Source organism: Sphaerodactylus townsendi, linkage group LG01 (assembly GCF_021028975.2).
Source record: "Sphaerodactylus townsendi isolate TG3544 linkage group LG01, MPM_Stown_v2.3, whole genome shotgun sequence".
Taxonomy (NCBI): domain Eukaryota; kingdom Metazoa; phylum Chordata; class Lepidosauria; order Squamata; family Sphaerodactylidae; genus Sphaerodactylus; species Sphaerodactylus townsendi.
Window position 1 is genome coordinate 50,985,173 of NC_059425.1, and position 25,092 is coordinate 51,010,264.

Consider the following 25,092-nt stretch of genomic DNA (forward strand, 5'->3'; position numbering starts at 1 on the left):
CTTGAATTGAAATGTTAAATGTTGATGTTTAATGTTATTTGTAAAGAGAAGTAAACTGTTTTGTTTAAATTTGGTTCTTTGCAACTCCTTCCAAGTACTGCCCCACAGAACCCACAAGCTGAGGTTACATGGTGACACAGGCAATTTCTAAATAATAAACATAGAATTAATCATGATGTTATACAAATTTATTGTAGTCCCAGGTCTTGAATCTAGCTGGATGTAGTCACCTAAGTACACGGAAAATACAATCCAAAACAATCACACATCTCTGACAGCTGAAGCCTTACAAGAGTAATTGTACTTATGATAATTCAGACTCTACTCCTATGCATGCTTACCTAGGAATAAAGCCCATTGAATATAGTGTGATTGATTTCCAAATGCCCATGCATTGGTTTGTGCACAGAAAAAAATGTTTAATTGTTTGCTGCCACAGAGTGGTGAAACACTGCATTACAATGATACAAATCTTAAAAATATTATGAGGTCTCTCAAAAATACATTTCCTCTTTTCTAATATATGAAAAACAAAGATATTAATAACCTTAACCAGTTAAAGACATGAACAATGTTACAAAATAAACATCCTTTTGGCTTGGGTTCTATTGAGCACAACATGTGATTGGTTGTTGTGGGTTTTCCGGACTGTGTGGCCGTGGTCTGGTAGGTCTTGTTCCTAACATTTCGCCTGCATCTGTGGCTGGCATCTTCAGAGGTGTGTCACAGAGAGAAGTCAGTTACACACTGTGTCTAGTGAGAAGAGAATGTTTAGTGGGGTATATATTGTGATTGTTTCCTAGTCTAGAAATCTGAAGGCATGCTTACTCACATTTGGTAGTTCCACGTTTTGAACAATAAAAAGTGTAATATGAAGTGTAACAACTCCTCTTGGAAGAGAATGATGGCATTTACTATAGACCATGATTGTGATCAGGACGAATTAAATATCTAAATAAAACTATCAAAAGTATTATTATTTCTGTAATAGCATATTCTCAGTTCATCTAGATGAAGAAAGTCATGCAAATGTTAGTTATGTGAAAATCCTGTGGTAGATTTTTGAGTTTTCCAACTGTCAAGCCTACTGGCTGTATTTCTCAGAAGTAATTGCAGTACATTCTAAACAGAGCATAACTGCTTAGGATGTCATGAATATTATGTCATGTCATAGCAAACCTGGCACCTAAACTGATTTATTGTGGCATAATTTTTATGGACTATGCAGAGCTCACCACATCAAAGTGCTGAATATCAGTCTTGTTGTTGGGCCCAACTCATTAGTTTAGTTCAATGTGAAACAGGATGGTGGACTAGATGGGCCATTAGTTTGATTCAGTGGGCTATTCTTAGGTTCTCTTGCTAAAAGTTCATTTTCAGACAGCAGATGTGAATACATAAACAGACATTATGGAGTACGGGAGTCTGTGGTTAAAATCTAGGAAAGGTAAGCCTTGACCTCTTTTAAACCCTATTTTCCCTCCTGTAGCACTTTATTGTCTGGAATCCTCGGAAACTTGTGCCCCAATTATTAGCGTTTCAGAGGTTGCAAGATTCCTTTTTGTGTGTGCATCAGGCTACCCCTCAGAGACCGGATGCCTAAACATCAGAGACAGTAGATGCCTAAAAAGCCTCACTGAATTCAACTATTGGATTTCATTTCAAATAGGAATGTATGGAATTATAACCATTCATGCAAAACCTTTTATTTGGATCAACCCAATGACACGATGGATTTGCACGAGTCGTCCTGCGCACCAACGTCTCTACATACAGTCCTTTGCAAGACTGGAGATCTAGCAACCGGCTCTTTCTGAAAGATCCAGCGGCGCTCATTAAGACTACCTTTTTCTTCTGATTGGAGGATTTGGCCGTCACTCGCCCTGGGAAGCCTCTGCACGCCGGAGCGTGAAAGTCGTTTTGCGCCACTGACAGCGCTTTATTCTTCATTCTGAAAGACGTGGCTCGAGGGCGGGTTCTTCCCTCTCTGCTCCGCCTTCTTACAGCGGGGAGGTACTAGCAGCTTGCGGGAAAGGGAGGGTGGCCGGCAGGCAGACAGGCTGGGCCTAGTGGGTGTTAAGCAGGGGAGGGGGAGGCATTATGTAAAACGTGGAGAGCAAAAAGCCTTCCGAGGTAAGAAGTATTCCACTTCCCTGTTGCTGTGTTGCATTTGCCGGCGCGGGTTGTGTTACGTACAAGAGAGCATTGGGGAAGCCGCACTCCTTTCTGGCAGATTCTGAAGCATAAGGTGCTGCGTGGTGTTCTTTCTGGTTGGTTTTGGCCCCAAGAATGAAATAATAACACATGACCAGTGAAAAGTGTGTGTATGTATGCGTGCATGCGTAGGTTGTTCAGCATTCTGAATCCCAGGTAGAAGCCCTAAAATGAGAATGAGGCTGTTTCGAAATCTGACTCTTGACATGGCAACAACTGATAATTCCAAATATACTGTGGGATTTTACTCTGTATGTGTATATCTAAGTAATCAGGGTTTACACATGATTCTTCCTTTATCCATTTGTCCTCGCAGCAATCATGTTCGGTAGCCTAGGCTGAGAGAATGACTGGACTAAGGTCTGCACGTGGGATTTAGGGCTGAATGGGGATTTGAACCCTGGAAGGGTAGGAGTTCTGGAATTAGACATTGTCTCCAGACTACAGGGGTGGAGGAACTGTTCATCTTTGGAGGACTAACTGTATATCATTACATCCCCACTGAACTCCCTCCCTCCACAGGCTCCGATCTCCCCATGTTCTGCCCCTGAATCTCCAGCAGTTTCCTGCCCATCCTTCATTTGGCATCCAGACTGGCATCCCCAGGCCTGGTTAATACCTGCAAGAGAATGAGGTGGGAGTGAAGTTGTAGAATGTACTGTACCATGGTGGGCTGAATGTGGGATTTTGCATGCTCCTTTGTGGGTAGAAATGCTATGTAAATAACAGCAACACTACAGAAGGCAGGACTGCTGGGAGCTTCTGTGGGCACCCTAGATAAAGATTCACTCTAGATCCCGGGCTTATATCATCCGGATTCAACCCACTCTTCATCTTAATAAATCACATGCCGTGACCCCATTCTCCTCCCCCAGCATCAGTGACCAGGACCTCTGCAATTTTGTTCCCTTAATCTCTCCCTGCTCCGTCATCAGGAAGAATAATTCTACTCTCTTTGCTGTATTGATTTTCTATTTGTAGGGAGTTTGAAATAGAACATGTACGTTTGAAATGTACATGGTACATTTTGGAAATAGTTTGAAATAGTTTGAAATTGAACATGTACGTTTGAAATGTACATGGTACATTTTGGAATATCCTCCAAATCATTCTATCGTTATCTGCCTTGTCCAGGTCGTGACTTTCTTTACTAGACTGATTAATCTCATGTCTGGTCTTGCTCTTTTCCTGCTGCCTTCAACTTTTTCTGGCATTATTGTCTTTTCCAATGCATCTTGTCTTCTTATAATGTGACCAAAGTATGATAGTGTCAGTTTAGTGATTTTTAGAATCCATTTGGTTGTCTTTTTGGCAGTTCACAGTATCTGTAAAACTCTCCTCCAACACCACATTTCAAATGGGTCAGTTTTCTTCACTATTCAACTTTCACAACCATTCATGGTAGTGGGGAACACTGTTGTATGGATTAACTTGATCTTGGTTTCCAGTTTCTAGAGACCATAAATACACTTAATGACAAACTATAGGGATGCATAGTGGAAAGTATCAACTACCCTGGATATTCTTTTCTTCCTGCCTCTCCCAGCAGCCATTTGTGACCTGTGAATGTTGATTCTTGGGGCCATGGGACTCACATGGTACACTGGCCACATGTGTGGGTTAGGCTGTAGTGAGGAAGGTAAGAGGAAGGGTGCAGAGCTAGAGGGTACTCTGGAAGGATATTTTCAAACTTGCTCAGACTGAAGAGTAGGGAGTGGACTTTGCAGAATTGCCTAGGTCATTTGATTAGGTGTTGAGCCGGTGAGGTGTGGGTCTCCAACAGCAACTCGTTTAGTAGACATGCTGCTTTTGTTCAGTATCTTGGCTGCTGAGAGTTCCACTGTGAATGCCACAGTGTCTTACCTTTGCAAGTTTGTGTATCTCATGTAGAGTGTTGTCCCTCATTGTTTGATGGAACATCTTACAAGGCATGCATATATTCTCTAAACTTCACGTGTAGTCGGTTGTGCATTTTAAAATGAGTTGGAACAAATTTCTTGCAAAACTTAGAGGTGAATTGAAAGTCTTTAAATTATGCTTTTAAAACAATACTGGTATGAAGTGTCAACATAAATTCTTTTTTTAAAAGCAGGTACTGATTTAATCTAACAAAATGGGTTTGAAGAAGAAGAAAGAGATTCAGGTTGATACCTTTGTTCTTGATCAACAACAACTTGAAAGTCTTCAGTGTAAGTATAATCAAGTTAAAGTTATCTCTATAGACATATTTTAGTAGTGCTGTGTGATTTTAAAACACATTTCCCTTGATAATGCCTTTTCAGTTAAAAGAAAAAGGGGTCTTCTTTCATATGCTATCTTTTATGTGCTCTTTGTCATCCCATTTTGAAAGAGGCTTTTGCGCTGAAGAAAAAATTGTAACAATTTTTTTTATTTTGTTCTCTTATTTCTCTTTTGTTATAGAATTCAAGGTGCCCTTGAGACAGTTTCCTAAGACTATAAAAGGAGATCTGGTGGATCTGATCAATGATCCATCCAGCATCTGGTCACCCAGTGGTCAACTATTTCACTTCTGTGGAATACTGAGTTGATATTTTCATTGAGCCAAATGACATGACTCCCGATATCTCTTTCCCTATCAGTCTTGCCAAGTTCAGAGCCCATTTGCATGAACTTAAAATTGGGATTTTTTTTGTTCTAGCATACATTACTTAATGCTTGCTTAATTTGTTATGCTGTTGCCCGCTCACCCATTTTGTGGAGATCCTCCTGAAGCTCTTCACAGTTTTACTGTGGATTTCACCATCCTAATTTTTTGTTATCTGCAGACTTGTCCATGACACTGCTCATTTGCAAGTTTCAAAATCATTTATGCACAAATTAAATAGCAGCAGACCCAGTTCTGAACATTGTGGGATCCCATTGCTTACTTCCCTCTACCGAGAGAATTGTCTATTTATTTCTACTCTCTACTCTGTTTTATTTAACATTTTTTTAATTTGTAAGAGGGCCAGTCCTCTTATCCCATGACAAACCTTCTTACCTAGGAGGTACCTTGTCAAAGGTCTTTTGAAAGTCAACATATATAATGTCTGCTGGGTAACAATTATGCTTGCTCACTGTTTCAGATAACTCCAAAAGGTTCATGAGGCAGGATTTCTCGTTGCAGAAGCTACATTGATTTTTCCTAAGCAGACTTTGAGCCCATCCAAACCTGGAGGTAGCAGACTGTGGTGCTGATGCTGTGCTATTTCCCAAAGCACTTTTTGGCAGCACAGGGAGCAGGGAAAAGCCTTGAACCTCCCTGCTGCTGAAAAGCCCCATAGACCTGAATGGACGTATACCACAGAAAGTGTGGCGTATGTCTGAGGGCTGGTGCACCATGCAACTGGCCCTAAACCCAGGGGAGAACTAATGGCGGACCTGTCCCCGGGAATGCCCTTCCTTCCCCCCTCCCCCATACTGGCATCCGAGCAGGATACAAGTGCAGCCCCACCCCAAACTTCTGGGTTTTTTTGGTGGCAGGACTGTGGGATGTGCGGCCGCCAGCACATCTGCCTCCTCCACCAGGGTAAGTGCCCTGGGGAGGGCAAACGTGCTGGCACAAGGTTGTGCCGCTCCCTAGAGCCCTTTCAGCCTTCCCCCTTTGCATGGGGCTGTATTACTCTATGTGCCCAATAATTCTGTCTTTAATTACACTTAATAATAATCTGTCTGGGATAGATGTTAGGCTAACTGGCCTAGTTCTTCTCTGGAGCCCTTTTTAACTAGTGGCATAATACTTGTTAATCTCCAGTCTTTTGGTTCAATAGCTGGTTTTTAGTGACAAGTTAAATAAATTGGTTAGTGGATCAAAAATGTCTCATTTGTGTTCCCTAAGAAGAAGAAGAAGATTTATATCCCCCTTTCTTGTAAGGAGACTCAAAGGGGCTTTGAGTCCTTTCCTTTCCCTTCCCCCGTCACAGCAAACACCCCATGAGGTAGGTGAGACTGAGAGTGCTCAGAAGAACTATGACTAGCCCAAGGTCACCCAGCTGGCGTGTGTGGGAGTGCACAGGCTAATCTGAATTCCCCAGATAACCCTCCACAGCTTAAGCGGCAGAGCGGAGAATCAAACCCAGTTCCTCCAGATTAGAGTACACCTGCTCTTAACCACTACCCCACTTCTGCTTTCTTGAATGTATGCCATCAGGACACAGAAACTTACTGATTTTTAATTTTTCCAGTGAGTCTAGAACTTGATCTCTTATCATATCAATTTGACTCAGTTCTTCAGACTCCCTTGCTGAAAATAGTTGCCTTGACCTGGGTACTTGTCCCACTTGCCAGCCTGGTGTAGTGGTTAAGAGCAGGTGGACTCTAATCTGCAGAACCAGGTTTTATTCCCCACTGCTCCACATGAGTGGCAGACTCTTATCTGGTGAACTGGATTTGTTTCCCTGCTTTTACACATGATGCCTGCTGAATGATCTTGGGCCAGTCACACTCCTCTCAGAACTCTCTCAGCCTCACTTACCTCACAAGGTGTGTGTTGTGGTGAGAAGAAGGGAAGAAATTTGTAAGCTGCTTTTGAGACTCCTTATGGATTTACTTGCTGTCAAAAAGATTCTGTTCTATAGATATAAGTCCAGAAGTCTAAACATGTACAGTTCCACCCAGAGGTGGTTAAGCTAAGGATCATACTTGATGTGACCGGTGATTGCACAAGGAGATTGGTTTTTGCTTCTTTGCATGTTCATCCTGGGCAGCACCATTTTCTCACTGTGCAGTCCTTGGCATTACTGCTTTGGGGGAGAAATCCCCATCTAGTGTATGAGCAGTACAAATCATTTTAATGTCCATTTTTGTTCATCTGTAGGGAGCTTGAAGGAGTCCTTTACTTTTAAGAGAAAGCTGTGTATAGCTACGCTGATTTTGCTGCACATTCCATGTTAACTTTGTGCACCACAGTTATAGATGCCTTCTATGCCTCTAATTGCACAGTAATTATAATTTTAACAACTGAATTCTTTGTAATCATTGTGATTTTTTCTTCTAGTACGGTACTTGTTAAAATTCTGCTTTATGAAACATAGGAAAGCCACATAATCTGATCTGTCTACCAGTTATAGCAAACAGAAGTATGGCTGTTAATGGGTGATGGCTGTAAACTATTCCCTTTTAAATTTGTACTGTAAAACTCAATGGAAACCATTAATACGTGCTGCATCTGCATATCGTTGCATAACTCTACGCTTGGGAATAGCAGACACAACCTACCGGTAGAAGCTGGATGTTATATTGTGGAGCCCGTAGTAAAAGCATTTTTATCTTTTTCAATGAACAGCTTTTGCAGATTCTAAAGGACAAAACCTGGCCTCTCTTCTGTTGCACTGTGGGAGGCTGTCTGATGGCATTCAGCAAATCCACTGTATCAAACAGGTTCGGTGTTTTCACATTAACCCTTTTAATGTTACAGTGTTAGAGCTAATTAAGGCTAAACTTGTATGTGAGCAATGTTTGGAGCCCCTGTAAACAAACAACCCCTCATCCTAAACAAATTTGGTTCAAAAAACAAACTTCTGAACCTTATGTGTCTATTGTTCTCTGTTTCTGACATTTCTTCAGTGACTGTCTCTCTTTCATCTTGCTATTCAGAACAGTCTTCTCCACCCCAGTCTTTGTTTGCACAAAATCACAGCATTTGTTTGACTGTGTAACTTTGAAAAAGCAGATTGAATAAAAACTAGAAGTTGCATTTGTCTTCCTTTGCTGTATAAATAGAAGTCCAGATTCTGATTTTGGCAGCAAAATTAGATTTCTTCTCTCAAATGCAGAATCCTTGTTTGGTTCATTCAGTCAAATGGTAGAACTTCAGTCAATGTTTAGAAAGATTAAGCTGGCTGATTTTTTTCCCAAAGGGGAAAGAGGCATCTCTAGAACTGTACAAATATATTTAGACCTAAACCTACTTTTAATTCCTCTTCCAATAATTGTAGGATTCAGTTTTTATTTGAAGATTTAGTTACTTTTTATTTTAGAAGAAGAGTTCATTGTTATTGCCCACTTTTCTCTTTCGAAAGGAGTCTCAAAACAGCTTTCAAACTCTTTCCCTTCCTTTCCCTACGGCACCTTGTGAGGTAGGTGGACTGAGAGAGTTCTGAGAGAACTATGATTGTCCCAAGGTCCCCCAGCAGGCTTCATGTGTAGGAAGCCTGCTGGGTGACCTCCTTTCCCCCCTCACAACAGGCACCTGTGAGATTTGTGTTGCTGATAGAGTTTTGGGAGAATTGTGACCAGAGGTGGGATGCAGCCTATTCGCACCTATTCGGTAGAACCGGTTGTTAAAATTTTCTCAGTTTGGAGAACCGGTTGTTAATGATTAACTCCACTAGGAACAAGGGGGTAATCTCTGTCCTTGGGTACAACAAATCTCATCAAGTGAGGAATGCCCACCCCGCTCTGGAACTGCCCAGCTCTGGAATGCCCCACCCCCGGAACGCCCAGGCCACGCCCCCACCACGTCACGCCCCACCCGACCCACCACCATCAGAACCTATTGTTAAAATTTTTGAATCCCACCACTGGTTGTGACTAGCCCAAGATCACTCAGCAGGCTGCATGTGGATGAGTGAGGAATCTAATCAGGTTCTCCAGATGAGAGTCTGCTTCTTATGGGAAGCAGCAGGGAATCAAACTCAGTCCTTTAGATTAGAGTCTACTTCTGTTAACCACTATAGCATTTATATAAAGAATTCCTACGCCGCCTTTTCTCCCAAAGGGGGTCCACAAGACAGTAAACATAAAAACATTAAAGTAATTAAATTCAGTCAAAATTATTAAATTCAATTAAAATTAAAACCACACAAACACACAGCACTAGAAAGACCGCCAGGCAAAACAAAAGATATTCACCTACTGGTGAAATATACCATAGATCTCTCTCCCTTGGAAGAGCAGTAGGTTTCTACTTTACTCTTACAGAAAAAAGCTAGGGAACCTTTGGGTTGTTTTCTACCAGCTGATTGACTGAGCTCTACCAGCTGATTGACTGAGCTCTACCAGCTGATTGACTGAGTATAAGACAATAGTCCTGAAAGATGTGTTGGTTGATAAGAGACCCTTGTCATCTGGATCATCAAATCAAATTATTAATGGTTGCTGGGAGTATTGAATTTTATGGCTTCCTAATAGTTCACCCGGTGAATGTGTCATGACATGTTATAGATTGCTACGGGAATTCTGATTAACAGGCACATTTGGCCAGCTTGCCTTTTTAAGTATTATACTATGATCCGTGGATATTATTCCAGAGTGTCTTTACTTGAGCTTTCTATGTGATTCTGAAGTTATTTTATTTTATATGCAAGTGGTGTGTATGTTCACTGTTGTTTGTTTGTGTACTGGTATTCTGTTAGGAGCCCCTCCTTTTTTGTCAATGCATTTCATGTTTGCTGATGAAGTTCATTGTTTTTATATTATCAACTATATGCTGCTTAAGCAATCTAATATTTACTTAATTTTACTCTGTTAGTGGGATATAGTACTTAATGCTAACTTAAACATTTGTCTTATTTTGTTAACATAGATTGTGCCTTTACTTCAAAAGATGGATACAACCTCCTTGTGTGATCCCATGGTTAAATGTTGTATAAGTATTTTGGGAGCACTATTTTTGTCACTCAATATAAAGAACCCTTTGAAAAAGGTATTAGCAAGGTAATGTATATGAGCCAGTTTTTTAAAAAATAGAAAAGTTGTTTATTTTATGTGCCACAACTTTCTAATCTGCACTTAAGGCGATGATTAAAATCAGTAGTTTAAGAAAATTAATGTGAAAAGTCTTAGCGGGTGAAGAAATAGCATTCATTTTGACATACAGCTACAAGTTGGAACTGGAAATTATGTAGAGAATATCAGTAATGGGCGCAAAAAGGTTTAAAGGTGCAGGCTGTTGGGAATACTGTTGCGACACAAACATCTTCCTCCATACTTTCTCCTCTCCGTGGTCCTTTGGTTGGACTGTGGGGCTGTCTGGTTTGCATAACCTCTTATCTCATTGTCTGCCTAATTATAATCCATTACCTTAAATTGCATGAAATTAGCTGTAGTCCACAAAATATTTTTCTGGAATGTAATCTTTATGTTTATTTTCATGATGATCGAAAGAAATCATGCAAACTTGTTCACAATTTCCTAGTGAATTTCCTCTGAAGCTACTTTTTAAAATTAAATGAATGTTTTACTTGTTTGTTTAAAAATTAAAACTGCTAGGGTGGTGTAGTGGTTAAGAGTAGCAGATTCTAATCTGGAGATCCAGGTTTGATTGTCCACTCCTCCACATGAAGCCTGCCTAGGTGATCTTGAACCAGTCACAGTTCTCTGAGAACTCTCTCAACCCTACCCACTTCACAAAATGTCTGTTACTGGAAGAGGAAGGGATTGTGGTTATAAGCCGCTTTGAGATTCATTAAGGTAGAGAAAAGTGAGATACAAGAACAAATTCTTCTTTTTTTCATTCAGGTATATTTCTGGGTATTACTTCTGGTTTGTTCTGTGCCAAGGCAAAAATTAATGTGTCTAATGTTAAGGCTATACAGTGTCTTTTGTCTGACTGGAAAATGTGAAAAATCTGACATGTACCCAGTCCTTGTTGCTGTTAATATAAAATCTGAGTGAGTCATGGATGGAATAATTTAAAGGATTCTGTACAGGGTTGCTAACTTTTCAACTGGCCTTGTAGTTGTGGTTTGTAAAAATGTCAAAAGCATTTTAATCTGCAGCAGTTAACAGTTTATCTCTGTGCTGCACTTTCTGTTGATTGACTGATGGTGCCATCCATTATCAACCACCTCAGATATAAAGAGAATTGATGGAAGACATTCTTCTTAAGCTTCACAGAAGGTCTGGGTTTCCATGTTAGGGAAACATAAAACACATTTTCTTATTTTGATACAGTCCTGTAAACAGATTTACCTACATGTTTGTATTGGAGGCAGCAATCTTATCTGTTGTGATTCCCAGATAGATGCAGTTGTATGTTGCATTATCTTGGATGCTTTTCGTATCTGTGTTTTAAATAACTTGGCTATGGCCTCTTTACTTTCAGCTCCTTAAATGGCCTTCCAGAATGTCTTCTGACAGAAGCTACGCATAGTTTTATTGGCTGCCTCAGAGAAGAATTAAAAACTACAGATCTGTCTCAGTATAGAAAGATTATGGAAAACCTTGTTTCCTGTGTTGAACATACCAATACAGGTAGGATCAATGATTTAAAAAAATTGCAGTGTACCAATATAGAAGTTATATATTGATATTGTAGTTATTAGCTAGTAAAATATGTTCTTTGATTTTTCAGGTAGATCAAGTCTGAATGTTCTGCTCAAAGAAGGTATTTTTTACGCTCGTTTATGATGCTTTTATAATAACATGAATTTATGTTGCTTGACTTCTGGGAATTATGAGAAAAATATTTCTTTGGCCAACTCTATAGGTGGTGGAAAAGCCTGCTGTACAGAATGTGAGAAGTTTAAAGAGGAAGACAAGTAGAGAAGGCTTATAAATGCAGTAGAATTAGGGAGCATGTTGGTACAGTTCTAAAGTGACAAAATTCACACACGTTGCAGATAACATTAAAACAAATTGTATGCCCCACTCACTGACTGACATGATACACATTGTGATCCTGAGCAGTTACACTCTTCTTAGTTAAGATAAATAGTATTATTGGATATAACTCTGCTTTGAGCATCATGGATCATTTTGCCTCCTTGTTCTGCTGCATGAGTAAGCCAAGATCAAGACAGTATCTTTATTAGTTCCAATTAAATCTTAACATTGGAGAATGAACCTTCTGTTGTTCTATTTCATATGTTATGGAATCAGAATGGCAAATGAATGTAAGTAATATTGAAGAAGATTATGATTTTGGATTTATACTCCCCCCCTTTCTGTCCCATAAGGAGTCTCAAAAGGGTTTACAAACTCCTGTCCTTCCATTCCCTTGGCAACAGACACCTTGTGAGGTAGGTGGGGCTGAGAGAGTTCTGAAGAACTGTGACTAGCCCAAGGTCACCCAGCTAGAATGTAGGAGTGAGAAAACAAAATTGGTTCACTAAATAAGATTGCACCACTCATGTGGAAGAGTGGGGAATCAAATCCTTTCTCCAGATTAGAGTCCACCTGCTCTTAACCACTATGCCACGCTGGTTTGTTTGTGGATTATGACTTATATTGGCTGCCATGAGCCTCAGTAGAGAGCTTCTTCCAGTAATATGTGTTCACCCCAAACTTCTTTATTTCTTACTGCTGTCCTATAAATGGAAAATCAGGGGCTGGTACATGTATTTGATGACTGCATCATCAGGTGGGGGTTTTTTAAATTCTCTACAGAATGGAATCAGCTATTATCCTGAAGGGTTACTTTAGAATCTAGATTTTTAGCAGAGAGATTCCAACAGGTGAAGGAAGAGAGACTGAGATGAAAGTAACACAGAAAAACATTTAAAAATGTATTTCTGTTCTGACATTGAGCTTAATGCTGTTTATATTATTTGATTTTTCTTCCAACTATAATTTTGTAGCTCTTCAGTTTCTACAGAGGTCATTATTCGAAATAGAGGATGAAAACAGGTGAGTACCGCTGCTCAGAAAAAGTGAAGGGGGAAATGTGAAAAGAGTACAGAAGGGCACAAGAAGTGCTATTTAGATGGATGTCTCCTTATCTGCAGTTTAGGAGTTATCCTTATCTATTGTTTAGGATTGAGTCATATCTCTTTGTTGAATTCAGTCATATTTTGGAAAATAGACCTTGTTGCTCACTTATTTTTTGTCAAAATTTTATCAAAACCATTCTGGGAGTTAAACAGTACATATAAGAATTCTCTCTTTCAAAAGTTTTATTGGATTTTTAGAGGTTTGGCACTAGCTAGTGAAACACTTGGACATGGCCCACCCACCCTAGTGAAGGAAGGGGGAGGGGGAGGGATGGCATGCAAGGGACGGGAGGGAGGGGGCCTGGCATCTGGACATGGCCCACCCACCCTAGCGGAGGAAGGGAGGGGAGGGAGGGGGAGGGGTGGCATGCAAGGGAAGGGGAGGAAGGGAGGGAGGGGAGGGAAGGAGGGGTGGCATGCAAGGGAGGGGAAGATTGTGAAAATCTTCACAATAATTTAGTACTTCCTTTATTCATTTGTTTACTTGATTTATTCCCTATCTTCCTCCATTTGTCCCCAGTGGGGACCCAAAGCAGCTTATGTTGTTCCCTTCTCCATTTCATTCATGCAACACCCCTATTAAGTAGATTAGGCTGAGAGCATGTGACTGGCTTGAGGTCATCCAACAAGCTTCAGAGGCAGAGTAGGGATTTGAATGAGGGTCTCACAAATTCTGATCTGATGCTAACCATGGCGCTACACTGGCTTTGTACAGGCAGGATATAAATCTAACTTTAGACCAACGGGAGAGTATCATTTTTGGGAACATGACCATGTTGAGCTCGTGAGCTACCAGGGATGACTTGTAGTGCCTTTGCTGCATTTGTAAACATCTGGGTTGCTTATGTGGGGTATAAGATTTGGTTATCCTCATGGAAATACTGGGATTATGATCTTTTGCTTGGATTGTTTTTTTTTAAATATGCAGAATCCATTCACAGATGAATTAATATTTCTCTTTAATAGCCCCAAATGTACTTTTTCACTTAGAGGTCAATATCTGCACATAGAAGACCGTTTTGTCACTTATTTGAATGCACATGTATTTGGATGTTAGATATAGATATCTAACGCTGAGCAATCTGTTCACCTTTGAATGGAAACATAGCTGACACATCTACAGGAAATAAGACTTTTATTGTGATCAGCTATATTCAGGGAGTGTTCAGAAAGCTGTCAAAACAGATACAGGAAAGAAAAGGTGAAACTTTCTGAAGTTATACTTCACAATTGTAATATTTTAAAACATTTCAATATTAGTATGCATACCTTCTGTGGATTTTTCCTCATTCAAAAAATGGTTACCATTTTTTTCAAGAACATCTCTGTAAATGTTTTGCTAAGAAAGCATATTAGTATTATCTTCCTGAGCTTACCCATTAGTCTGACGTGCCAACTCTCCTGATTCTAACCCTTCAGTAGAGACATATTACTAGTTCCCTGGCTCTCTGTTGCTAGCGTTTTTGCTGCTGTTAACATTCTCTCCAATAATTATATGAAATAATAATAAAAAGGAAAACAAAACAATCAGCAAGTAACTTTATTGCCTTTACAAGATGTAGGCTAGAAATAGAGAATCAGCAAGGAAAATGGGGCTAGTAGGTCACTGTTCTATGGAAAACAAGTGAAAACAGTTTATCCAATCCTACTGTGTACTTGTGTCGTTTTAAGCTAAGGCCGTTCCCCACGGCCATCGAGGCGCCTCCACGCCGGCAAGAATTCTGCCGGCGTGGAGGGCAAGGAGGTCACTCGCATGCAGTAGCATGACGCTTTTGACGCCCTCTGGAGAGGCTCGCATGGCTCGCTGATGGGGTCGCTTCTTTCCCCTCTCTCTTGATGATTTACCTCAGTGCACGCCGTCCTGCGGGAAGTCTCAGCTCGGCCCACGCTGCTCCCCTCCGACCTCCAGGTGGTCGGAGGACATGCGCAGGGAGGGACTTAGGAGGCCAAAGGCAGGATGGCTGGCCACAGAGGTAAATGGGAAAGGGAAGGGGAAACAGCGTGTTCCCGGCGGTGCGGTTCGCACCGCGCCGCCGGGAAGACGCTTTCCCCTCAACAACAACCCTTTAAAGGGTTGTTGTTTAGGGCGGCCTGACGCCGCCTCTGGGGTATGGGAGCTGCCGTGATTGTCGGCGCTGCTGGCGTTGCAGCAGCGCCGCCAGGCGGAACTTGCAGGCCCTGGGGGGCTGCTGCTTTTACTGCCCCCAGGCCGTCGTTTTTGGCCCGTGCGGAAAGGGCCTAAGTTCCCAGTTAACATTATCTTTAGGACCAAAATTATGTTCTTCCCAGTTATCTTGTCTGGAGCAAACCAATCCAGACAGTACAGGCCTTCTCAAAATAGGACTAGAGGTACAGTGAGATAAACTGGAAAACAGTTTAGGACAAAGGAAAGAGAGTCCATAACAAGGATGTAATGGGAAGAACCATTCTGAAACAGGACATGGCAGAGCTTAAGAGAAGAGAAATGGAAAAGAGATGTGAAAGGTTAAATTGGGTAAAGAAAGCAAAGTAAGGGAGGAGAAATCATTCCCTGCCTTTCTTGAGGAGGAAAGATCCAATGCTGCAGTGTTTCTGTTGATTGGTAGTTGGTAGTGTTTGGAAACTATCCACCAAAATTTAGCTCTAGATGAACCTCTCTTATGCACTTGAATTTACCTAGGTTTCAGTGGGGAAGAATCACTACTGGTCTGATGTCCTAGTTCTCTTCTGGTATTAGACCAGGAGTTTGTAACTGTCTGTCATTGGTGGACTTTGGGCTGGATCCTGGTTGGTGCAGCTTGGCGTCTGATACTTTATTTTGTGTGTTCTAAAAAATTTGACCTCTGATAGGATAATATACTTGTCCTACTGTAAAAGCGTGGTACTAGAATATATATGGAAAGTGCACTTGGGATAGGTGTTAGCATTGATACAGATATTCTGATAGTATCAGAGAGATGATACTTCCTGGAAAGATTATAGCATTCTGGAAACTGTGTTTGTAAAGAGAGCCTAAATTTATACCATACATTAGGGCTAAAAGCCCTGGAAGCCCTAAAGTAGGGGACCTTCAAAGAAGGCTGTGATCTGAGCATATCTGGTGCATCTGGGCTGTTGGGTTGTTTTCATACCTTTAATCAATTCAATGTTTTGATCAAAAGGCTAGCAACAGAGAGAATATGTTATTTCTCTTACTGTGACTTTCTGTGACCAGAAGCTCTTGAGGTATTATGTACTCATACTTCTCATAGTTTACAGTCCAGAGGTCTTGTGTAAGATGCTGTCCCATGCATTTGGTTTTGAAGAGGCTAAGAATCCTTTCCTTACATCCTCTGGAATGTAATCATATCTGATATTAATGGGGGCTTTTTGATCTAGGCAGTCCTCTACATGGACACACCAATATATGTGTTGTGGATGTATTTATCCATCAACTTTGTAGTCCACTTCGTGCAAACATATAGGCTGGCAAAAGTTTGTAAGAGTTCCAGCTGTCATGTTTTTGCTGCAAGACCTACTTGTTAAAATTTATTTTTATAGAAAACTCATTGGAAATCACATTGCCCAAACTCGACTGATGCATGATTTGTTGATGGGTATTAAAATATCAATGATGCTGGTACAAAAAATCCAAGCAAATATTCAGGAAAATCTTTGGAAGAGACCAGATTCTCCTATTTGGAAAAGTATGTGTGGGCTATTGAAAAGTTTTACTTGCTTTTTAATCAATGGTAAGTACTTGTTATTAAAATTTAGTCGGTTTTACTCTATTGCTCACAGCCCTCTAATAACTAGATTAAAAAGGGTGATTTTTTATTAAGGAAAATTAATGTAAGATGACTTCTTCGTGATTATTTCTAATGTTTGAATTGTGGTAGGTTTTTTTCTACAGGTGGTATATTTTTTCTCTATGTTATATCCATTCGTTTCTATAAAATATAAAGCATTTTGTTGATACAAAATATTGCTGCAGTGTAATATAGGAAAGAATTCCTGCTGCGCAATTGTTGCTTCCTGAATCCCAGGACCTTACTGTTTAGATTCATAATCTGGATGGGAATGGTAATTTTAATTTAATTTTAATTTTAATGTTGTATATGATTGTTTTAAATGTTTGGATATGATGTTGGACACCGCCCTGAGCTGCCCCATAGGGGAGGGGCCCCAGCAATTGGACCTGACCCACCCATCCTAGTGGAGGGAGGGGAGGCATGCAAGGGAGGGGAGGAATTGAGGGGTGACATGCAAGGGGAGGAGAGGGCGGTATACAAATTCAAACAAACAAAAAAGTGGCAAGCAGGGTGTTGGGTACATGAGTGGGTTCAGTGCCTAAATGATGTTTTCCTTGAATATTGTTGTATCTTGCAAGTTTCCATTCTGGTATGTGTATTAGTGCTGCTCCTCCTTCAGTCCTTTTTGGTGCTGTTGTAAGGATCTGTGTGATGTATGTTGTAGCCATGAGTACTGAAAATATTGCATGTTGTATTCTATAAAAGTAATGCCATTATTCTTTCTCTTTTATGCAGAAGAACTCTTACAGACTGTCCAGACTACATCCGGGTTGGCTCTTATTCTCTTCATCAAGACTATGTTTGTGCCAGTTGAAAAGCTACCTTGTTTGGTGAGTTTTATAAAAGAAAGAAATACGAATTTTTGCAGCCATACTAAAAGCACCATTATAGTACATTAATCTGATTGCAGGCTGGATGAAATTGCTGCAAATACACGAGATGTTCTCCCACTGTGCTGGAGGACATCTTTTGTTAATTTGTTAGTGCAGAGGAGAAGGACCGTTCACTGGTGAATACCAATGGTCGTTTTACAGTTCTCAGCGGTTATCCAGTGGCCCTGATGGTTGAAAGAGCTGTCAGGTTGCAGCCAGTCAGCATTTTCAAAGCAAGAGATGAAAAAAATTGTTTTGCTGCTGCCTGTGTAGCAACCCTGGCCTTCCTTGATGTCCTTTTGTCCAAGTAGCAGCCAGGTGCAATCTTCCCAGGCTTCCACGATCTGTTGAGATTGAGCTACCTTGGACTGTCTTGGTCAGTGGTCTTTGAAGAGCTTAAATAAACCCGATTTAGCTCGGCACTGATTTTAAAAAATGAATAATATCTGTGAGCAATACATTTAAAATTAATTAAAACATACAGGCAATAAACCAGTAAGAATAAAGTCAAACAAGTAACAGCAGCAGCAGGAATATTAATGCAGGAATTTTAATTTTAAGTCGTAGTCTAGAGCTCAGCAAATAAAAATAAATTCCCCAAGATCATCCAGAACAGCCCTATCTTAAATGTATGTGGAAGACCAGCAAGGATTGGGCCAACTGTACCTCCGTGGGGAGGATGTTCCACAGTCTGGGATATTAATGGAAAATGATTTTCCTGGGTTTTTGCCAGTTTCCCGTTCAGTCATAAGCATTTTCCATCCCATCAGTGGCTTCAATTCATTTATGTTTTGCAGATCAGCGACTTGCTTCATGGCTCACTGAAATGTTCAAATGTACCAGACTGGTTTGTGGACAGCTGTGGGAGTCTTTGCACAGCCAAACTCTCCGACTCAGTCCTCCTTTTTGTTTGCCATGGAGCACTGGCCATGTTAGAATGGAGGGATGGCAACATGGGACACCATGGAGAGAAACTGCTCCTGGATATTTTCTCTGTTTTATTGGCCCTAAGTACAAGGTAAACCTACTTTTACTTGGAATACAATTTTAGTTGTTGATAAGACTAAGGTTGCATTTCATGGAACATCCTAAACTGGACTAAATAATACATGCATAATTGAAACCTTAAACTTGGATATCAGAAAGCCCAAATAGAAGAGCCCTTGGTGGCTTGTGTTTTGGCAGATCACAATGATAAGAAGAGTTCCACAGCTGTGAGGCAGCCATTGAGAATACTATATTGTGATTGCACTTTGGATGCTACCCATAGCTGAACTTGAGCCTTAACTTACTATCCTAATGTACAGGATGTTTTAGTCTATCCAAGGGAGATTCTTCATTTATCATTCCAAATAATACACATCTGTGAAACACAGGGATATGTTTACAGAAAGAAAACAGAACCAAATATATTGTCTGTGAGAAAAAGAGAAGCTGGTTAGACCCTGAGACCTAAAATATGTTAAAGTGCTTCAAGGATCTATCTATTCCCCCTTCTACGCTTCTCCATCTTATATAAACTTTTATTTAGCTCAGTGGTGGATAAACTATCAATGTTGTTGTTACTATAAATGGGCAGTTCAGATTCAGTGAGAAGAAGGGAGAATGCTTGATTTGAACAGTAGTGTGTCCATCTGCCCTTTTTTGCAAAAGCTGGTGTAGTATAATGGTTAGAGCGTCAGACTGGGACATGGATGAATCAAGTTCATATCCCCACTCAGACCCAAGCTTCACATTACATTTAACTTGTGACCACAATGTGAAATGGCAGCAGGATGTCACCTGTGAGTTTCCCAAGAGAACTCAGTTCTAAAATGTTGCATGGCCCCCATTTGTATTGGGTTTCAGAGAGGATGTTTTCTCATCCTGAAACAGCCCCAGGGAACATTCTTTTCCTCTTGGCAAAGGACTGCCTATGCAAACATTTGATGAATGTGCATCTCCCCAATGGGACAAATAATGCCACTAAAGGCTTGAGGGGAATGACAAATATGCAAGAACATAAGAACATAAGAAACAGCCTGCTGGATCAGACCAGAGTCCACCTAGCCCAGCACTCTGCTACTCGCAGTGTTGCAGGTGGGTACAGAGATAAAATCCCCCGGCTCATAAACCTTGCATTTTGATGTCTACACTACTATGTAGTACAGCAATAGCAGTTTCCTGATGGTATGAAAATAGGGGATGAAAAATGTTACCAATCATAAAATATGGCAATGCTCCTCTTTCTCACTGATCTTCTTATCTCTTAAAGGTTAAAAAAGTCTAACATGGCAGCATCCTTGTCCAGAGTTTTAGCAATATGGACAAATTCAGCATTGAGTGCTCTTCAGTCAAGTTCTGAAAACCTGAATCTTGCTCTCAATGGAAACTCTGATACAATTAGAAAAGTGCTGGACTATGTGTATTCACATTGGGAACATCCTTTGGACGCTGTTAGGCATCAGACCAAACTCATATTTAAGAATGTCCTCCAAATACACCGGGCCACCACAAAAGGATCCGCTGTAAAACTAGATCCTTTTTTCTTGACATTGACTGAGAGCTTGTTAAATTTAGAATGGCATGTTAAAGGCAAATATTCCTCACTTGGCTGTCTCGTGGAGAGCATCGGCTGTGATAACGGTAAAATGGATATAATGTAATTTTGCTCTGATCCTGGATGTTATTTGTTACCAGTCCTTTGCTCCTTATGCAAGTGACTTGTTGGAAATCATGTTTGTGAATCACAAGAAGCATCTTATATCTCTAATGGAAGAAAAAGCCTGGATTGATGATTGGCATGAGACGTGGGTGTCTCCGCTGCTTTTGATTTTGTGTGATGGGAATACAGAGCAAACCACCTATATAACAGATTACTATCTACCAAAGTTGCTGAAGTGTAGCCCTGAAAGCTTAAACTACATGATTGAAATCCTTCAGACTTCAGCTGAATCCTGTGTTGGTAAGAGTAAGCATCTATGTTCTACTTCAGGTGTCTGAAGCAGCAGTGGCATAGTGGCTAAGAGCAGGTGCATTCTAATCTGGAGGAACTGGTTTTGATTCTCCATTATCAGCTTGAGCTGTGGAGTATGCATTCCAGTGGAATTCAGATTAGCTCTGTATTAATTCAACACACGCCAGCTTAGTGACCTTAACTAATCATGTCTCTTCGCAGTTCTCTCAGCCCCACCTACCACTTCAGGGTGCTTGTTGTGAGGGGGGAAGGAGCTCTGTAAGTCTCCTCGGAGTCTCCCAGAGGAGAGAAAGGGGGGACAAATCCAACTCTTCTTCTTCTTCTTCTTCTTCTTCTTCTTCTTCTTCTTCTTCTTCTCTTCCTCTTCTTCTTCTTCTTCTTCTTCTTCTTCTTCTTCTTCTTCTTCTTCTTCTTCTTCTTCTTCTTCTTCTTCTTCTTCTTCTTCTTCTTCTTCCTCTTCTTCTTCTTCTTCTTCTTCTTCTTCTTCTTCTTCTTCTTCTTCTTCTTCTTCTTCTTCTTCTTCTTCTTCTTCTTCTTCTTCTTCTTCTTCTTCTTCTTCGAAATAGTTTGGCTGGAGTGGGTGGGGGGCATTGATGTTGCTTTCCTGTCGCAGATATTTTCTGGCCAGGATGGGGTGTGAGAAATTGCAGGATCTCAGTTGCTTATGTGATAGAAACAACTGAGAATTTGGGGTTGAAGTGAAAGGTCATTTTCTACCAGATGCTCATGAAGGTCTTCTATTTTCTGAGAGCATGATTTTGGGAGCTTGGTGGGCTTTAGAAAGGGCTGGGGAGGTGATTCCATTGCACTTGAAAAATTATTTTTGTAGCCACATTTAAAAAAGCACACCACATGGTGTAGTCATAAGTGATGCTGAAATATTTACATGTTAATGTGATGCGGAAAATGGAACAGAACCATTTTTAAGTTGAGTGTGGTTAGTGCAGCCTTTTCTCTTTTGTTTTTTCTTTGTTTTTTTTCTGGATTCCTGGGAATACAAACATTGTTTCCTAAGTATCACTTGTAAAAGTAATTTCACAGCATTGCAGTGGCATCTCAAAAGCTAACTGGCATGAACTTAATTGTGGGTTGAATTTCTGTAGGCAGGGATAATTTCTAGCAGATTTTTAAGGCGATTGATGCCTAATGTATTGTTTACAAGACTTCAGTGCTTTTATTTAGGTTCCTGCAGTACCAGAGGGGCACTGGGAGCTTTGATGGCATGCCTTAGGACAGCCAGAGCCCATGGGCACTTGCACTTTACAGACATCATGCACGATGGCCTTATCTCTGTTGGTTGTATAAAACAAGGCCTGGTTCATCAACATGATCAGGTACAAGCCTAAGTATTTTTGGTGTGTTTTTTTAAATATTATTTTTCTCCTGCAGTAAAAGACAAACATTATTAAAAACTTCCTACTGGCTCTCTTTAAAGGTACGGATAGATGCTTTAGGTTTGCTTTGTGAAAACCACCGGAGCACAGAAACTATTTCCCTGGAAGAGATGCAGCTGATTAAATTTTTTATTAAATATAACTTGAACAGCCAGTCGCCAGCAGTGAGGCAACAGATCTGTTCCCTGTTGAAAAAGGTAATTGAAGTCAGAGCTTGGAACCAGCGTGTTGCTTCTATTGCCAAAGTGGTCTGAAAATAAAATTTCACTATGTCTTTTTTCAAAAATGAACTGTGGTGCTGCTATGTTCGATCTTCCTCATCTGTTGGTGTTTTGTTTCCTTTTAAAAAGTTGTTCTGTCGGATACATGAAAGTTCCCAAACAATTTACAAAATGCAGCACCTGAAACAAAAACAAGATTCAGTTAAGCAATTTGAATGGAATCCATTAGTGACTTTGCAAGACTACAAGGTATGTGCTGGAGCTTGCTCTTAAAATTTGAGCGAATGAATATAACAACTAGCTAGCACTTTTCAGATTCAGAGCAGGGGCATGGAGAATGCAGCTGGCTTGATATGTGATGGGGAAGAAGTTACGAACATACGAAGTCACCTTTATACTTTCAGGACATTGGTCTAACCCGGACTGTGTTGACTGGTGGCAGGTGTCCAAATGTAATTATAATTGATAATTGGATATTCCAGGCACTTTGTGCGTAATACATATCCCCAGCCTCTGAGCTATAATTCCTTCCAAATGATACAGCTTACTAGTCAAACAGCCCAACAGCCACTACCATTGGGAATTCAGATTTGCTCTTCGTTGCAGTGACTTTCGAATGCTGCCCGAATGAGCTATAATTAAATCCTTAGGAAAACATTAGTGTAGGCAACTTGAGAGAGCAAAAAAGTATTGAGGTGTTAGAATCAGAGGAAGAAAATAAAGGAGAAGAGAGAGAGATGGAATATAGAAAGAATGAAAGTAAGGTATTGTTTAAAGTATTTTGACTCACAGAATTCTGGTTTCATTATCTTCTTCCAAAAGAGTGCATCATTGTCAGTGTTTTCCAGGAGCATCTCTCTGTGGAAATACTTTTAAGAAGGTTAATAATGAAGACTGGGATTAGTGAGCACAAAAATGACATGGAACAGAAAGGAAATAGAGTGAGGCACTCTCCAGTTCTTCTTTGTACCCTTTCAGTGCTAAATAAAACAGTTCTGGCTATAAGAAAAGGTGGCTGGAGCATGTGGCTGGCATATAATACATGATGACAAACATTATCCAGCTGTGTAGACTTTTTTAAATGTATGTTTAAACAATGTGACAAATGTGTTTTCTCCATTTCTAAGGCAATGCTAAATAATACACACTGTGATCCAATCAAATATCTCTTCTTTCCATTAGGATTTTATGTCATCTCTCTGTGGTATGCTTTTTGGAGCCTTGTTTCCTGGTTCATCTCATCCAACCAGATTTACTGCACTGACTCTTTTGGGAATAATAGCTGAAATATTTCCTGTTTCAGAAGGTAAGCTACCTTGACTCTGGGATGGAGAGTTTTATTATTTGCTCCATTAATACTCCACCTGACTCCCTGCTGGAGTCCCAAAGTGGCTTGCATTATTCCCCTCTCCTCCACTGTATCCTCACAATGATTCTGGAGGTAACTTAGGCTGAGAGTGTGGGACTGGGCCAAGGTCATCTGGCAAGCTTATTTAGCTGTGTGAGGAGTCATAGTTGGTCTCCCCAGATTATATTGCTGCTGAGTACTGTGACTTCCCCCTAAACTTGCGTTTTTCTTATAAAGTTTGGGTGCCACTTGCATTTCTTTCAATATCTTATTTAAAAGCACAGTAGTGAACTTGGAGGATATACCAGCTTGAGTGGGGATGGAATTCAGTGCATCGTTCTAGACCTTCCTTGTCTTTTTTTTCTGAAAGATTTTTACAGTTTTGTAGCCTAGCCATGTTTCAAGTATCTGCAACCTACAAAGACATGCATCCTCCATCAAGTATGAAAGTTTCATTTCCGTGTTTTTCAATGCATTCTGCATTAAACACATATGAATGAGGTTTTTACCTCAGCCTGGTAACTTGCATATTCTATGTTTGCTTTTTATTTTACATTTGCATCATTTATAGTCTGCCTTTCTCTTTGAGATTCAAGGCAGATTACATAGTGTAAGTTAAATGCCGTCAACAGGATACAATAAACAGGTCAAAGGGCTTGGATTGCCAAAATCTGAAACAGCTGAAACAAAGTGTAAGCATTTAAAAACATTGAACAATGCAGAAATTACTTGGGAGGAAAATATTTACAGCAACAGACAGTGCACTGTTGTTTAATCCATAGTCCCAATCCCTTCACCAAGGCATTTTTGAACCATTTCATAATTGCATGTTCCGATTACCCGAGTAAAAAAGCCCTCTTGAATAATTCAATTTTGGATTCTTCATAGAAAGCCAGGAAAGTGGGAGCAGTTGTTGATTTTGCCCATTTGCAGGGTATAAGGCCCTGCTCAAATGAGTGAATTAGGCTTTATATGTTCATATTGGTATGTGCAGCTCAATGACAGGACAGACAAATGAGGCATAATTTTAAATGGCTCATGTTTGGTGAGTGGCCTTTGATTCCTTTTTCTACACATGGTGGTTTCCACCTGTTTGTGTGTACCCTGCCAAGCAGCATGCACATCCTGTAAATTACAAAAGGCAAAGAAAGAAGTGCCCTAAACTGTTATGTTGAACTGCAAACACTGAGTTGTTGAATTACTTTGATAATTAGTTTGATGTAATCAAGAGTCATCTATATGAAGGTCTAAAATTAGATGTAAATTCTTTTCCTCCAAGATTATAACATAGTACCACTGTGGGTAATTTTCTTTTGAAACAGGACAGAGCCAAGTATTGTTTCAAATAACGCAAGAAGTTGACCCCACTTGTGTTCAAACTCTATTGCATTGTTTTGCCAGCACATTTGAGGAAGTAAAGAATTTGGCATTTGAATTGTTAATGAAACTTCATCGTGTCCTGCCTTATTTCCAGGTATGGAATCAATTTATTGATAGTGACAAAATAGTCTGACATTAAACCAGAGAGGTTGATACTAGTTCCTGGTATGGCAACTAGCTTGCCTGGTGTGCTGGTTTGTAGGGAGGGAGAGCCAGGGCCCGTCTAACATTCTTCAGAACTGCTGGTTGGCAAGCTCAATGACCACAGCTGTGGCTTTCTCTTTT

The 25,092-nt window shown here is 40.4% G+C and overlaps 1 protein-coding gene across 1 annotated transcript in view; it reads left to right on the forward strand.

Moving 5' to 3' along the window:
* Positions 1-2,046: 2,046 nt before the first annotated feature.
* Positions 2,047-25,092, forward strand: part of THADA (THADA armadillo repeat containing) — a 190,898-nt gene continuing 167,852 nt past the window's right edge. The window contains 17 exon segments of the mRNA XM_048483022.1: positions 2,047-2,133; positions 4,304-4,403; positions 7,499-7,593; positions 9,740-9,870; positions 11,261-11,409; positions 11,510-11,542; positions 12,735-12,783; positions 16,386-16,576; positions 17,372-17,466; positions 18,306-18,526; positions 19,763-20,132; positions 20,134-20,452; positions 21,647-21,798; positions 21,900-22,055; positions 22,209-22,328; positions 23,262-23,385; positions 24,750-24,901. Of these exon segments, the coding sequence (XP_048338979.1) occupies positions 4,328-4,403; positions 7,499-7,593; positions 9,740-9,870; positions 11,261-11,409; positions 11,510-11,542; positions 12,735-12,783; positions 16,386-16,576; positions 17,372-17,466; positions 18,306-18,526; positions 19,763-20,132; positions 20,134-20,452; positions 21,647-21,798; positions 21,900-22,055; positions 22,209-22,328; positions 23,262-23,385; positions 24,750-24,901 (2,433 nt within the window). The 5' untranslated portion in view covers positions 2,047-2,133; positions 4,304-4,327.